Raw genomic sequence first — 14774 nt, forward strand, 5'->3', positions numbered from 1 at the left:
GCCCACATTTTCCGCTGTCCATTCCTCTCCTAAGCAACCTCAAGAGCACAGAGCTGTCAACATCCCCCCTATAATTACCCGAACCGAAAACTCTGTTCAACCCCAGGCCCCACAAGTCAAGCCTCCTCCATCATCAAAGTCACAGCAATCTCTCTCTACAGCCACTGTCCTTGCTCATCCTCCTCCACATCAAAACCAAGAGTCTGTCATCTCCAAGAAGGCTCCTATCAAGCCCCAGACAACAGATCAGAGATCTGCAGTGAAAAAGCCCATCAATGTGTCTTGTCAGAAATCTCGGGGTATCAACCCTAATGCTGCCCCCTTCATTTCAACTAAGGCACAAGGGCATCCTCTCCCACCACCACATCAAAACCAGGAGTCTGTTATTTCCAAGAAGGCTCCTATCAAGCCCCAGGCAACAGACCAAAGGCCTGCAGTGAAAAAGCCCCTCAAGATGACTTGTGAGAAATCTCTCAACCCTAATGCTGCTTCCTTCATTTCAACTAAGGCACAAGGGCCCACTAAGGTACAGCCCCTCACTGTTAAGGCATCATCAGGGACTGCACCCCCACTGAATGTATCAACTACTGCCTCTAGTGGTAACCGCGGTAGCAAGAGCAAAATGGACCCCCCTGAGGTCTCTGAGAAATCCTCATCTCTCAATGTGCCACCAAACTCTCCACTCTCCAAGAAAGCTTTAGAAAAGAGGATAGACTTCTGGTGAGTTTGTTGTCTGTTTTTACTCTATATCTTGAAGTCTTAAAATTTAAGATAATGTAAAATACATTTTCAATGTGATAGGGAGGGCCTCTACTTTATGTCTGATCTGTGTTGACGGGTGCCTAACAGATGGTCTGGTATGCTCCCTTATCAGCTTCATAAAGAATCAAGAGATCAACCCTTCGCCTCCTACTCTACACAAACAGGCAGTGGTGCGGAGGGCCCTAAATGGAGAGCCCTACAGTGAGGCTGCCAAAGGCCCTGTAACTAAAGTCAACCCCGCTCGCAAAGAGACAAAGGCCCAGAAGAAAATTAGAATCACCAAGCCATCAAGCAAACAAGCCACCGATTCTCCCTCTCTTGCTCCAGGGAATGACTCCAGCATTACACAAACAAGTCAGCCATCAAGTAAGCCTTCAAACATCCCAGCATCTATTGCACCCAGTGTTGCCCCAGTGCCTAGCACACCGGCAGTCACCCCAGAGCCAGTGCCTGGCAAACCAAGAGCTGCACCACTGCTTGGCAAACCTACTGTTGCAACAGTGCCTAGCACACCGATAGTTACGCAAGTCCCCATTGCCTCCGAACGTAACAAACCTACCTTTATTCCAGAGCCTATCAGAAAACCCTCATCATCCTTGGTTCCTTCTGCACAAAAAGAGAAGCTATTGGGAAATCAAGCTCAGGTAAATACTAAGGCAAAAGCGACTGAAACACTGGGGTTGAGAACCACCCCAAACAGTTCCAAACAACCAGCCATCCGGCCAGCGGGTAATCCCCACTGCTGTCCCAAATCAGAGCAGGGTCGTGCCTTGGCAGTCAGAATAAGGCTCCAGCTCAAGACGGCTCAACCAATAGATGGCAACCAGGGCACTCCTGAAAATGCTGAAGCAACTCCTGTCACCAAGCAAGTTAAGCTTCCCTCTGCAGAGAAGAAGCTCTTCCAGCAGGAGGCCAGCGCTGCCACAAAGGAAAAGAAGCATGAACCCGATCCACTCATAATGCCTTTGGCCACACAGGCTAAATACCATGCAGAGTCAGAGATATTGATGGACAGATTTAGGAAGCATACCATTGAAAAGGCGACACAAGACAATCCCTGTGTAATTGCAACTACACTTTCTGAATTTCACTATTACAGTGGTGAAGTACAAAAATATATAGATAAAAAATGCTCCAGTTTTTCCTGTAGTGCTACAATAGTGCCCCCACCACACATGAGTGACACCTCTATAGTCTTCAATGCCATTAGTGAGTTGTGCAAATCCAACACAACCACCACTACAGCGGCAGAAACAGAAACTACCCAATCACCAACCTCAGATGTCAACCCTACTGCAGCTCCAGCTCAGGGTGCTGCTACACTAGTTCCTCCAACCCAGGAAAGGTACCCACTAAAGGAACCCAAAGCATCATTTCCAGCTTATTCAAACAAGACTACAGGGAAGGAGAAGGAAGCGAGGCAGGATGACAAAGAGAGCAAAACAGAGGAGATTCAAGATGAGCCATCATCTCCTGAACGCCCACCCCGTCCAGAGGGCCGCTGGCACCCCTTCAGCGTGGACCGGTCCTGCTCACGCAAGGCACGCTGCCAGCACAACAATGCAGCGCTGCCGCGCAACATCACAAAGTGGTGAGTCACAAATCACACTTCAGACGTTCTCCTGGCAAGCTGCAAAACTATTCACCACAATGTTCAATGTGGCATTTCACTGGATTTTGTAATCAAAGGCAGTAGTGTTCAGTGGTGTAGTGGTCAGATCATATTAATTAATATTCTGCTGTTCCTTCCCACACCGATCCTCACTCCCTGCATTCATTCACCTATCCTCAGGTTGAATGTAAGCCGGAACTACCTGTGCGAACCTCCTTGGGTCACCACGGCAACACTAGCAGCTTCCTTAGCGCTGAGAGAGAGGCCAGAGGGAGGAGGATCTTGACAGTGAGAAGGCACTCACATCAGCCTTTCTTTTTTTAATGCTTCAAGCTAAATAGAGTGCAATATAGATTAGGGAGGATATTATATCCTGTCTTCTACAAACCCGCAAAATAAATGCACTTATTCAGGAAAAAAAGGTTTTATTTGGAATTTTAGTCATTCATATCAAGAGACAAACATTAGTAGTTCCCGCATCAGATTACAAACCATTTAGGGGGGACAAGTAATTACCATTTAAAACACCTGCAAACTTTAACAGCAATTCTCTTTGTCAGTTGCTAGGATACAAGGCAAGGGCGTTGAAATTGAGTTTTGTGAGCACTACTGAGGAAAACATTTACTTACATACAAAACTAGCTGCTATACTTCTTAGTACAACAAAATACCAAATACTAGGTGTGATTCAATAAGTCCCCATTATTCTGTGTGACACTGAAAGGCAAAGTATTATATGGTCACTATACTGGAGCAGTATATCTATTTGTTATTGGACTGCGACCAAACTGGTTCTGACAGGCCCAACTTAAACATGTTTCATTTTCAGTAATCGGTCAGGAGGGCACAAAATGTTCACATCAGCCTCCCCAATGCAATATGGCAACTTGGACAATAGAATGTACAGTCCTCAGCACTTTGAACTTTCCAAACAGACATGTTAGAAATCACTGCAGACATGGCCAATAAGTGATGCCACCACTTTATTACTTCAGTAAATCCCTTTTAAGTATAAGCACACTGTCATACTGGCTGATCCAAAACCCAAATAGTTAGCTAATGAGGACAGCCCAAAATGTTAAAGCCCAAATGTTGGATTACTTTGTGAAATCGAGTGACGGATCAATTAGTCTGACAACCTGTTTACATATATCATACAAGGAAATTGCTGTGTAACTGATGAGTGGTTATAGTGTGTGTGTGTGTGTGTGTGTGTGTGTGTGTGTGTGTATGTATGCGTGTGTGTTCCTCGAGTTGAACTACACAATCATTTCCAGCTGTCGTGCGTATTCGATGACCTGCTGTGCCAGCTCTGTGGAGGGTATGGTCACCTCTTCTGTCCGCTGCTGCTGACTGCTGAAAGAATAATAGCCATCTGAGCTCTGAGTCCATCCCCTCTGGAAAACAGCAAACAGCAAATAAATACATTTGACATGGGTGCAGGACCATGAACATATATTGTGCATGGAGAATTAGACACAAACCTTCTTGGCATACTCTGTCATCTTCTTTGGGGAGGAGAAAAAAAGCACCCGTGTAGCTTCATTAAACTGGATCTGCTCATAAGCCTTTTCTATGCACCCAGCAATCTCATCACTGCAAAAGGTAAAACATTGACAACTTTTGAGTTGAGCGTTCATTCTTGGTCTAACTGACATCTTCAATTTCTACAGGACATTGAGTGATTCAAATATTTGTTATGAATCTAAATCTCACATTACCCCCCTTACCGAATAGTGTCGAGCAGGATGTCAATGAAAAAGGTGTAGCTCTCAGCAGGGATATTTCCTTTGGCAAGAAATACCTTGTTGTAGCTTCCCTCCATCAAATACTATATTTAAAAAAAGAAAAGATTAAAGTTAATACTGCTGAAGTAACTGAGAGTGAATTTACCAAGCAACTAGAAGTAGAAGTAACTAAACACACCTGCTCAAGAGAAACTGGGTGCCTGATGTATACGTTGGTCTGTATGTCTCGTGCACTGAGCCTCTCCAGTTCTGTATGGAACTCTGATACCCGGTTCTGTGACAGCAGGAAGAGCAGATTCAGCCCAAGCAACTGGTGCATGTAGGCTGCATCAGGCAACTCCTCTCTAAATAAAGGGGAATAGTGAAAAAAGGAATAAATCGAAAAACCAACATTTGGGAACAGTTCAGAATTGAGCATATCACTTTTTAGAAATGGTTGAGTGCCTGATTGAAGCACACATTCAGATGAATAGATTATATTACTTGTAATCAAAGTAGTAGCATTTCAGCTGAGCCATGTATCTCTCAAAGGAAGGGATGTCCTTCTTGAGGATACTCCACAGGGCTCCAATCTCCAAAACATCACCTAGTTGAAACATGAAACTGTAATGGTAACATTGCTCATGTAAGCCTCTAAATTGCCTAAGAAAGTGATCATTTCGACAGTCCTTATTAGAATAAATGACTGTGGTAATATTAGCTAGCTGAATGATCAAATATGAAATAAGTCATTTTGTATACTGGAATATTGCCCTTCTCAGTCCTGTTGTCGCATTACGCTCGCTCATGCCAGACAACAGTCCTTTCACCCTCCATTCACTTCGCCGTCAAAATAAATCGGTGTCGGCCTATTTAGGAGAAGCTTCAAAGCACCGCCACCACCACAGAAGAAGACTACCTCGGAAAAATAATTTCACTCGGACAGAACGCGTCTAAAGTTATTTAATGGTAGCGCCGAGGCTTCAAACCCCAGCATTTGTTTAAATAGACCCTTTTGCTTAGGTAAGTGAAGTTTCATGTTTATCTGACACTTGTAAATATGAGCGCCTCTCCTAAATAGGCCGACACCTATTTATTTTGACGGCGAAGTGAATGGAGGGTGAAAGGACTTGTCTGGCATGAGCGAACGTAATGCGACAACAGGACTGAGAAGGGCTAACTGGAACAGTGAGATAAAATAAAAAATAAACAATCTGAATTCAAAACATGGTTTGACTAGGCTATTGGTTACATCATGTTATATCGCAAGCTGTGAGAACACGATAATATATACGTAATGCATCTATTTAGATGGGTATTTCAAAGCCACATTCTTAGAATTAATTGATATTGATTTTTTTTTGCTGACAGCCAAACGCTGCATTTGAATCACAGCATTTATTTGAATGCTTGAATACTCACGAGCTAAAATGAGCTGCTGTTTGGTGAGCTTGGTCCCAGATGTAGGCAAGAAGTTTAGTTCCAATAAGGAGATCTGAAAAAGATGAGACCCTCTTTACTGGACAACAGGATACGGAACTGAGTCACACAAGGCACAGTCTATTTACTGTGCAGTCCCGTAAAAAAGCATTAAACTCAGACGGCTGGCTTTAGCAATTTTGCTAATACAATCTATTTGTGTTTATAGTCTAATGGTGCGTTAGTTTATAACTGGGAGGTGGCAAATTGCGACTTGCTACTAGAAATTATTAAATAAAACGCTGCATGAACTCGCACTTCCTCGTCGCAAATTCGGATGTTTCTCAGCCCCCAGTTGCCGGCTGATGTCAATATCAGATCATATCATATATCATATCAGATCATATCAGATCATTCGCTCTAGCTCGAATGCAGGTCGGAGGTGGGGATTTTGCCACTTGCCACGTCCGACCACAAACGAACGCACCATTAGAGAGTATTCGGGTATTTTGGATACGGCTTCAGTAAACACGAGCCGTTCCGTGGGCTAGCTAGTTTTCCTGCAGTTTCAGGGAATAGTCGGAGCCCAGCTAACGTCAGCGTAAGTTAGCTAGCTAGCGAGCCAACCATAGCTGGCCAGACAGCTCATTTACAGTAAAACTCCCACAAGATTACAGTTTGAGGTCTAAGAAAGAATAACTTTACCTTAAGATTGCTCAGAATTTCTCCACATTTGGTAAGATTGGGATTTTTCTTGTTCCATTCAGTTTTCAGTGTTTCATACAGCCCCGCGGTCTCTCTCAACACAGACGCCATGGTGATTCTGCAAAATGTACGACACCGGCCGTATACAATACGGCCTGTGATTGTCGTAAACGTATCACTGTTACTAAGGTAACGTCTTCTTCGTTTTCGTTTCATTTTTCAGTCAAAATGCTCTTCCCTGCCCCCTACAGATGAATAACAAACATGTGCGTATAAAAAGCTATCCGCCAGATGGCGGCCATTCAACGTGGAACATATCTGTGGTTTCAGCCCCTTTCGTCCTTGGCTGGATGAGGAATTCCCCAAGTAAACACTATGTGACGTATTAGGGGACCCCTTTTTAGCGGATTCTCGTAGGGGTGTTCCATCCTTGGGAGGGTGTTCCATCCTTGGGAGGGTGCTCTGTTAGAGTTTTGACGACTATGTGAGTTTTGACTCGTGGTCAACCATGGTCTGTGTGCCACATACTGTACCCTAAGCTGTAGGCCCCTACTAGGCAGAAGATTTTCCATCACAGTAACAGTGCTCAGCAAACTCTTATTGAGCAATAACTAAATACTGCATTTTGTATTTAGTCTATCAGTTTGTTATGTAACAATTTAAAGATTTGACACTCCTGTGGGAATTAAGAGATGTTTCAGCAGTGATTTGGAAATGGGTATGGTGAAAGTCTGCTATTCATGGCATAAGTTACAGTAGGCTAGTTACTGCTCTGCTGGAACAAATGTTGATGAGAGTTGCAAACTTGATATTTCATTGAATGACTTAGCCTACCACAGTCTAAAACAGCTTTATAGACAAGTGCTCCCCCCATCTCTCTCTCTCTCTCTCTCTCTCTCTCACTCACTCACACACAGACACACACACAGAGGAACCAAGGGTGGGGTTTACTCATGTTTTGAAGGAAAACTCCAAATAGGGGGATGTTGTTAATGTCTGTCATAAAGGTACAGCGTCTAAATCTTGTGCAGCATGAGCCCAAGGAAACTTAGCAGACCCTAGGAAAGGAGATATTAATAACTCAGGCCAGCCCACATTCTTTGCATGTGAGTCACACTGTAAACCAGAGAGCGGGGAGGAATGAGGTGGATTGCCTCTGTTTTTCATTTGTATTTCTTTCCATGGAGGAGTGGACGAGGGAGGCAGTCAGGGAAACCACCCCTCCCGGCACAAACCTTGAAAGGTTCACAGAGACATGCTCACATACAGGTCACACATACATGCTCTGAGATGCACTTAACCAGAGAGTGTACAAAGAGTGTAAACAAGTAAGACCTAATAATATACATAAACGTTTGGTTAACCTGAACTGGAAGGCGCTATGAGATGGCTGTTTGTTCAGGAGAGAGAGAGATGGAGTGAGAGGGCACTCACTGGAAAATGGTGGTATGGAGACTTGGCAGGGTAGACTATGAGTCACTGTTCATCTGCTGTCACGAAGAGACTAGGCTGTGTGTGTGTGTGAAAGAAAAGGTCTGTCTGCAGTGAACTCCAAATGAAAACATAATCTTGTTAAAATGTTGTACAGCTACTGTATGTGGCTACAGTATATGTACAGTTATACATGATATATGGATGGCATGGATGGTTGTATCATTTCCCCACTCAAGTTCATCTAGTCATCAATCACCACATAAAGGTTGAAAGAATTAGTCAAAAATGGCAAAGGCACAGTCAATGAAATTTATTTGATAATGATAGTTGACATATGAAGCTGTTGGTGGAGCTGTGTACAGTAGTCAGTGAGATATTAATACATCTTTCTTTCAGTTCTATAATGGCATGTGACATTCATTTATAAAACAAGACAGGTTTGGCCTAGTACATACAAAATCAACAGCAATAATTACAAAATCTGAAAAAGTAAATCACAAAAATACATACAATATACTATTTTTTTGGTAGGGAAGGGAAATTGTGTCAGGGAAATATAGAAGTGCATTCAGGTTATTGGTTTGACCAGGATATGTCAGTCAGCGTTATCTTTAAAAAATCAGTTAAGCACAGATAATGCATATTATCAATTCTTTCTTGTTTATTTTCTTGCGTTGCTAGATACACTGTAAAGTAAATATGCTATGGTACAAGTGAAAAATGTGACATACCCTCATTAATGATGTGAACACCAAATGCTGCCATTAAACATTTGAATACAAAATGTGATCCTTTATTGCCATTGTTGTAGCAATAATATTGTAAACATTGTAGGAAAACTAATGAATCACATTTGTTCTGAATCTCCTCTTTCTTAACGAAAAAAGGCTCTACATAATAGAATGGTGCTAAAGAAATGCAACTAACTAGAAAGAATGGACACCAGTCTCTATTTTGCCGTAGCTTCACAAACACATCTGGATGAAATAATGAGAAGACTAGTAGGGGCACAAGAACATGGAGTATGGCGAGCAAAAGGAACTTGGTAACGGACAAACACGGGTCAGTGGCGGGAGTTTAGCAGCCATCAGAGGAGAGTCTCTGTAGGCCCCAGTGGCAGTGTGAAAAGTCTATGCATCAGAGCCTTTCTGCCTACGCTTGGAGGGGGGAATTAGCCGGTTGGGCAGCTCAGGGGGGAGGCCATGGCCCTCCAGCTTGACTTCAATCAGGTGGCTGGCCAGGGCAAACTCCTCATCATCCAGCATGCCGTCACGGTCCACGTCCGACAACTTCCAGATTCGGCCCAGCACTGAGTTGGGCAGACGGGTGCTCACCATCCAGTCCTTGGCCTTGGTGCCGCTCAGCTTCCCCTCGTTGGGCGCCAAGTTGTAGAAGATCTCGTCATACTTGGGCTTGTCTTTGGTCACCACCCAGGCCTCCTCCTCCTCCTCCTCACCGTTCTCCCTGTTGTGCTCGGCGAAGGGGTCCCCCTCCAAGAAGGGCCCGCCACGGGTCCCCAGGAAGGCTCCGCCCTGCACTCCCAGGTGGTCCCCGGCCTCCAGCTCCTCCTGACGCAGCAGGGGCATCAGCTTGGCGATGTCGTTGGACAGCAGCTCATCCAGGGCCACCATCAGGTTGGGCTTGAGGGTCTTGAACTTTGTGAAGTCATGGACCAGCAGCTGCTCCTGAGGGCGGGAAACAAAGGCATCACTCATCCTGGCCACAGTCATGACATCCTCAATAATGTAGTCATACGGGGTGACTCCTTTAGGCACTTTGTCAATGCAGTCAGACTGCGTATCTGTATTGGTAGACTGACCTGCATCTTGGCGCAGTCTGGGAAATCTCCGGGGGAGATGTGGTGCTGCAGCTGGATCTTGGAGAAGATGACTGGCAGCTGGTAGATCAGGTTCTTCTTCTTGTTGTCCTTCCTGAAGACTGAGGGCATCTCTTGCTTCAGATGGCTAATGATGTGGGCGTGAACCTGGGAACAGACAGAGGGATATCAATCTATATTTCCTTGAAGTTCCCTATAGGGAGGGAGGGAGAGAGAGAGAGAGGTATCCTCAGCCCCTCACCCTGACCAGCCGCGCCCTCTTCACCAGGTCGTTGAGCTTGCGCAACGCCGCGTTGCGAGGAAGGTTCTGGATGTCAGTGAACAGGTCCTCCTCCTCCAGCTCAAACAGCTTGCGGTTGTCTGGGACCAGCAGTGGCTCGGACCAGAAGGACCCGATGTAGACACGCAGGACCTCCGGGGTGCCAAACACCTTGCCCAGGGACCACATGAGGGCGCCGTACACGCGCATCAGCTGCTGGGTGTCCACCATGTCCGCCTTGTTCAGCACCACGCGCAGCTTGTCCTCGTTGCCCCTCAGCGCGCCAATGGCCTCGGAGAACTCGTCCGAGATCTCCAGCTTATGGGCGTCGAACAGCAGGATGATGCGGTCCACGCGCTCAGCGAACCAGCGCAGGACAGCTGGGAAGTCGTAGCCTGCAGAGAAGAGCGAGCGCCAACGGTCAGTCGGACATTCACACCTGACATTTAGCGGCATCTTAGGGTGTTAGGTTTAGCTTGGAGACATACAATAGCTCTCTCACGCAGACGCACGCACACACGCACACATGCACACACACACACACAGAGGGGAGGAGGTCAGCATAGACACAGACCGTTCACACCCCTTGTCTGACTCTTCACATCTCTCTCCTTATCTCTCTCTGTGTCTGTGTTGTGTCCATCTTCACACCACTGCTTCTCCCTCTATCTCTGTAATAGATTCCTACTCTACCAGCCGCCTTAGATGTGTTACAATGAGAACAAACAAGACCTTGGAGGGAACAGCTCCACCGCTAACAAATCATATTCAAATAGTACTTTTGTGTGAGTGCAAACTTTTCAATTTGCATTGTCTTGATTTCTCCAACATGATCATACTCATACTTGTGTTAGTTAGTCATGCACAAAGCTGTGTGTAATATTGGTTTGAACAAAGGGTGGATGAATGGAGTGAATGACAATAGATAGAAAGTGATGCGTGCTCAGAGGTTTTTTATCCTCATCAGTGTGCAGATGTACTGGAGGAATCGGAGGAACTCTTTGCCTGTGCTTTCCCTGTTCCTAATTATACCCTAACGCTCCTCTCCCTTACCCCAGAGGGAGGCGTGCCTCGCCCTGCCCTGCAGTCACACCGGGACGGGGGACACAACACATGGGTTAGCCAGGTGAGAGGAAGGAGATGAGGTGGTGAGCGGAGGTTCAGGGATGCGTGTCTCTGCAGGCGAGGCCCCCATACCCTCTCCTCACCTGGTCCACTTCGCTCACCTCTGCTCACCCGCTGCTTAGCTCCGGACAGGATGCCCGGCGTGTCGATGATGCTGATGCTCTCCAGGACCTGATTGGGCAGCTGGGCACACTGGAACCTGCAACACATGGCCAGAAAGAGGAAAACATTATAGACTCTTTTCCCCATTGACGTGAATGGAAAGAATGTGAAACATCTCTTATCATGGCAGCGAGTGTGATCTAAGGAGCAGACTGCGACCTTGCTGCGCCACTCCCAGTTGGCCCATTGTGTGGGAGCAGGCCTCCCAATGCTCTGGACTTCCTGAAGGAAAATGACCACTACAGCCAGAATCAAACAATACGTCCTGCTAATGATGTGTGGCTTAGAACAACAACCCCTACTTCCTGACTCAAAGTAGTTTAACGAGCCCGCTGTTTCCCAGGACAGGAAGTCAAGGAAAAAGGAGACATGCAAGTCACAAACAAAACCCGTGGAGGTGGAAAGGGACTCCCCTAGCCTAGAACATTGATGTCAGAGCTGAGCTGGACATTGTACAAAGCTCTGACTATAGGGAGTTCCTGGTTCCTGTCAACAATGGAGCTCACTGGCCCGGACCTACAGTATCTGTCCTGCTATTGGCCACTCCTCAGTCAAAGATGGGACTACAGTGTGATAGGTAAACATGGCTTCTATGACGCCCGTAGCCATAGGCTACTTGGAAAAATACCCAGAGAAGGCAGCCCCAAACACGGTGGAGGAAAGTACTGTCCTGAGTGTTATGTTTCGCGTACACACTCTCAGTTTGACCATGTCTCTGACCTCATCTGTTTGTCTCTGGGTTGCTGGGCTAAGAAGCCCTCTGACCCTGTCTTTGAACTGGCATACATTGCAGTTCTCCTCTGAGTACACCATCTTTCACCACCCTCTCTGGCGATATCGCTCCCTTTCACAATTTTTCCACAAATAAGGCAAGTCCCTCCCCACTCTGAAATTTGGCACGGAGGCTTGAAATTCCAGCGAGCAGAAACTGACGCAGTTTTTGTGTTATCTCTCCCTCCCTGCTCTCCTGATTCTTGTGGGGGGATGGGCTGGAAGGGGGGGGGGGTACACCTCTCACTTGGTCTCACCATCCCACGCTTTCATCCTTATCTTGCACCCTCAACATTGAAGTTCAAGTTCAAGCTCATTTGTCATATGGGGCTACAGTGTACAAGTGTGGTACAAACCAGTGTGAAAGGTTTAAAATCAACCTCAGCAGAACCCTCACACTATACAATGGGCGAGGCATTCCTGTTCTCACCTGTTGAGGAAGGTGTTTCCAAAGGGGTTGAGTTTGCGGAAGGGCTTGTTAGGGTCCACGATGAGAGCATTTCCTGGGATGACCCCCTCTACCTCTCCATGCATGATGGCAGTGAAGCAGTCGGTGGTGGGCTCAGGTCCCACCCTGCTACCAGGGACATCCTGCTCCAGCAGGTATCTTAACACACACGCACACACATCATCATTATCACACAGCAAATACTGTATATTGGAATATACCCATTAACAACCAGAGACTATTATGTCAATTGCTCAATCTAGTCACATCTCCCATTCGTAGCAATCTCTTACTTGATGAAGGTGGTCTTTCCTGTGGAGTACTGTCCCACCACCAGCACCATGGGCTTGTTGTCAAAGTCTGCGTCCTCCAGGCTCAGTGAGTGGAAGTCATGGAAGCCGTAGTACTGCTCAAGGGGCAATAGCTTCTTACGGTACAGGGACTTCAGCCCCTCGGTCACCGTGCGGATGACCTCAGGGGTCTTCTTCACGTCCTTCCTCCCCCAGCGTGACATGCTGATCGACTAGACGGATGTGAGGGAGCTAGGTAGTACCTGAAATGAGGTGTATATTACTTGTTGACGTGTATATGACTTGTTGACTCCTCTTTTTGCGTATGGATGCTTCCTGAAAGGGGAACCTCGGAAGGCCCTCGGGTGCTTCCTGTATTTATGTGCACGTCGATCACTTATCCTTGGACCCACCTCTTCTCTTCCAGAAAGACGTCGGAGCTGATGTCTGACTCGGACAGTGTGTTTTGCCTTCACCCGCTGTAGAAAGTCACCACACTGACTTTCAAAAGTCTCTAAAAAAAGACAAACAAAGAGTTGGATTGATGTGAGTGCAGTACCACTCCGCAGTTAAAGTAGACTAAATAAGCATCGGTCGGAGGCTTAAGCCGTGCTGTGAGAAGGCTCGCCTTGTCTTTTCCTATGGATGTGGATTCTGGAGCGAGCTTTAGCCCACTGGGAAAGTAGAGTGTTGTCAGTGCATGCCTGGAAAAAGTTGGTGTGTGGAAAACACACACCCTGCCCAGTGTCCACGTTAACACTAGCCTAGGTCATTTCCGTACATTGAAATTAGTAAGCTGTTCCATTTTTTCCAGAGGGCTGCTCTCAGTGGGACGTTAAATCAGTGATCGGTGACAGACTATCAATTGTTCGCACCGTGAAACGCTTGGAGTGGTTCTGGAGCAGACACAGCAGCGCCACACACACACACCGTCCCTACATGCACAGACACATTCTGCCCCTTTCATCTCACAGGCTTTGTATCCCACTCTGTCTACACCCAGAACAGAATTAGATACAGTATCAGCAGTGCGGTAATGTGAAGGTGTGGCAATGGTGGTGATACAGTGCTGTCCCTTCTTATTAGAGGTAGAGTGACGGAGCAGGACACCGACCGGACACACATCAGCGGACACCAAGTCATTGATGGAGAGGCACTCACACTGGCAAGCCTCATCTGAACTGACAGAGAAACTCTGCCTGCCAGAGAGTAGGCTGGAGAGCGCAGATATGGCGAAGAGGGTTTGTCAAAATGGCGCAGCTTGCAGATGGCTGAAGAGGGGCTGGCAGCTTGGCATGAGGCATGTCATTTGAGCTAATAGATTTGAGATAGTAATCTCTGCGGTAGCATCTGTGAGAGATGATTTGCTACATGCTCCTACATGTATACTCATGGTCTGGGTTAGGCTTTGACTGGAAGTCTCAAACTTAAAATATGATGGAGAATGGAATGGAAAATGCCTTGTGGGTTTGTTCACCGCAAGTGCAATGGTCTTTGGACCTGGAACAAGAAAGTGAACAATTTACATTGCAAAAGCAAAATGTAATCTATGTGAAAAAGAACTGTATTTGAATGAAGAGAAAGCAAATATATTTTAACGTTAACATGCACACAGTTTAGTAGTAGTTTATATAGGCCTATGTATGGACAGCATGTGGCACTTAAGATTTCAGTGGAAATTGTTACTCTGGTACCTTACGGCTGGCTCTCACATACAAACCTTCCTGCTTCACTTAACACAATTAAGGCTTAATTTTTTCCATTAACACAATTTACATGAGTGTCTGGGATATGAAATATAGTCAAGGGGCATTTTGTATTAAAGATGGACAGAAATAAACATAGCCCACTTCTAGAATAGAAAAAAAACATGTTTTTACCTGATGATGATGATAGTTTTTCCGAGCACCTAAATCTCTCCTCTGCCTTCTGAAGTCTGGAAAAAGTTTTGACTCGAGGACAGCAGATAAAGGGATCTCTGGGATGGGCTGCTGCTACATGTATGGGTGCACGTATGTCAATAAAGATGAGCCTTCAGCAGCGGATGATTGCTCTCCAGGGTTCTAATAGGTTTGAGCTGAGATCCGGGTCTGTCAGAGGTCCTTGATCTGCTTGCTGAGGGAACACAGGGACTCTCGTCTCAATGCACCTCCTCTTCAGGGATGCCTGCTGATCTCTCTGGGGCAAGCCTTAAAGCCCTGCTGTGTGGGGCAGGGATGAGAC

General features: G+C 46.2%; 2 protein-coding genes across 2 annotated transcripts; both read right to left on the reverse strand.

Moving 5' to 3' along the window:
* Positions 1–2802: 2802 nt before the first annotated feature.
* Positions 2803–6361, reverse strand: psmd8 (proteasome 26S subunit, non-ATPase 8). Its single transcript, XM_084443386.1, has 7 exons — positions 6226–6361; positions 5524–5596; positions 4606–4708; positions 4301–4466; positions 4105–4205; positions 3859–3970; positions 2803–3771 (listed from the first exon to the last, which is right to left on the reverse strand). The coding sequence occupies exons 1-7, from the start codon at positions 6334–6336 to the stop codon at positions 3634–3636; spliced, it is 804 nt and encodes a 267-aa protein (XP_084299512.1). The 5' UTR covers positions 6337–6361; the 3' UTR covers positions 2803–3633.
* Positions 6362–7998: 1637 nt separating this feature from the next.
* ehd2b (EH-domain containing 2b) lies at positions 7999–14726 on the reverse strand. The gene is made up of 8 exons (XM_084437659.1): positions 14432–14726; positions 12965–13065; positions 12555–12814; positions 12244–12420; positions 10982–11079; positions 9738–10150; positions 9479–9643; positions 7999–9344 (listed from the first exon to the last, which is right to left on the reverse strand). The coding sequence occupies exons 3-8, from the start codon at positions 12773–12775 to the stop codon at positions 8790–8792; spliced, it is 1629 nt and encodes a 542-aa protein (XP_084293785.1). The 5' UTR covers positions 12776–12814; positions 12965–13065; positions 14432–14726; the 3' UTR covers positions 7999–8789.
* Positions 14727–14774: the final 48 nt, after the last annotated feature.

Source organism: Borostomias antarcticus (genome assembly GCF_949987555.1).
Source record: "Borostomias antarcticus genome assembly, chromosome: 1".
Taxonomy (NCBI): domain Eukaryota; kingdom Metazoa; phylum Chordata; class Actinopteri; order Stomiiformes; family Stomiidae; genus Borostomias; species Borostomias antarcticus.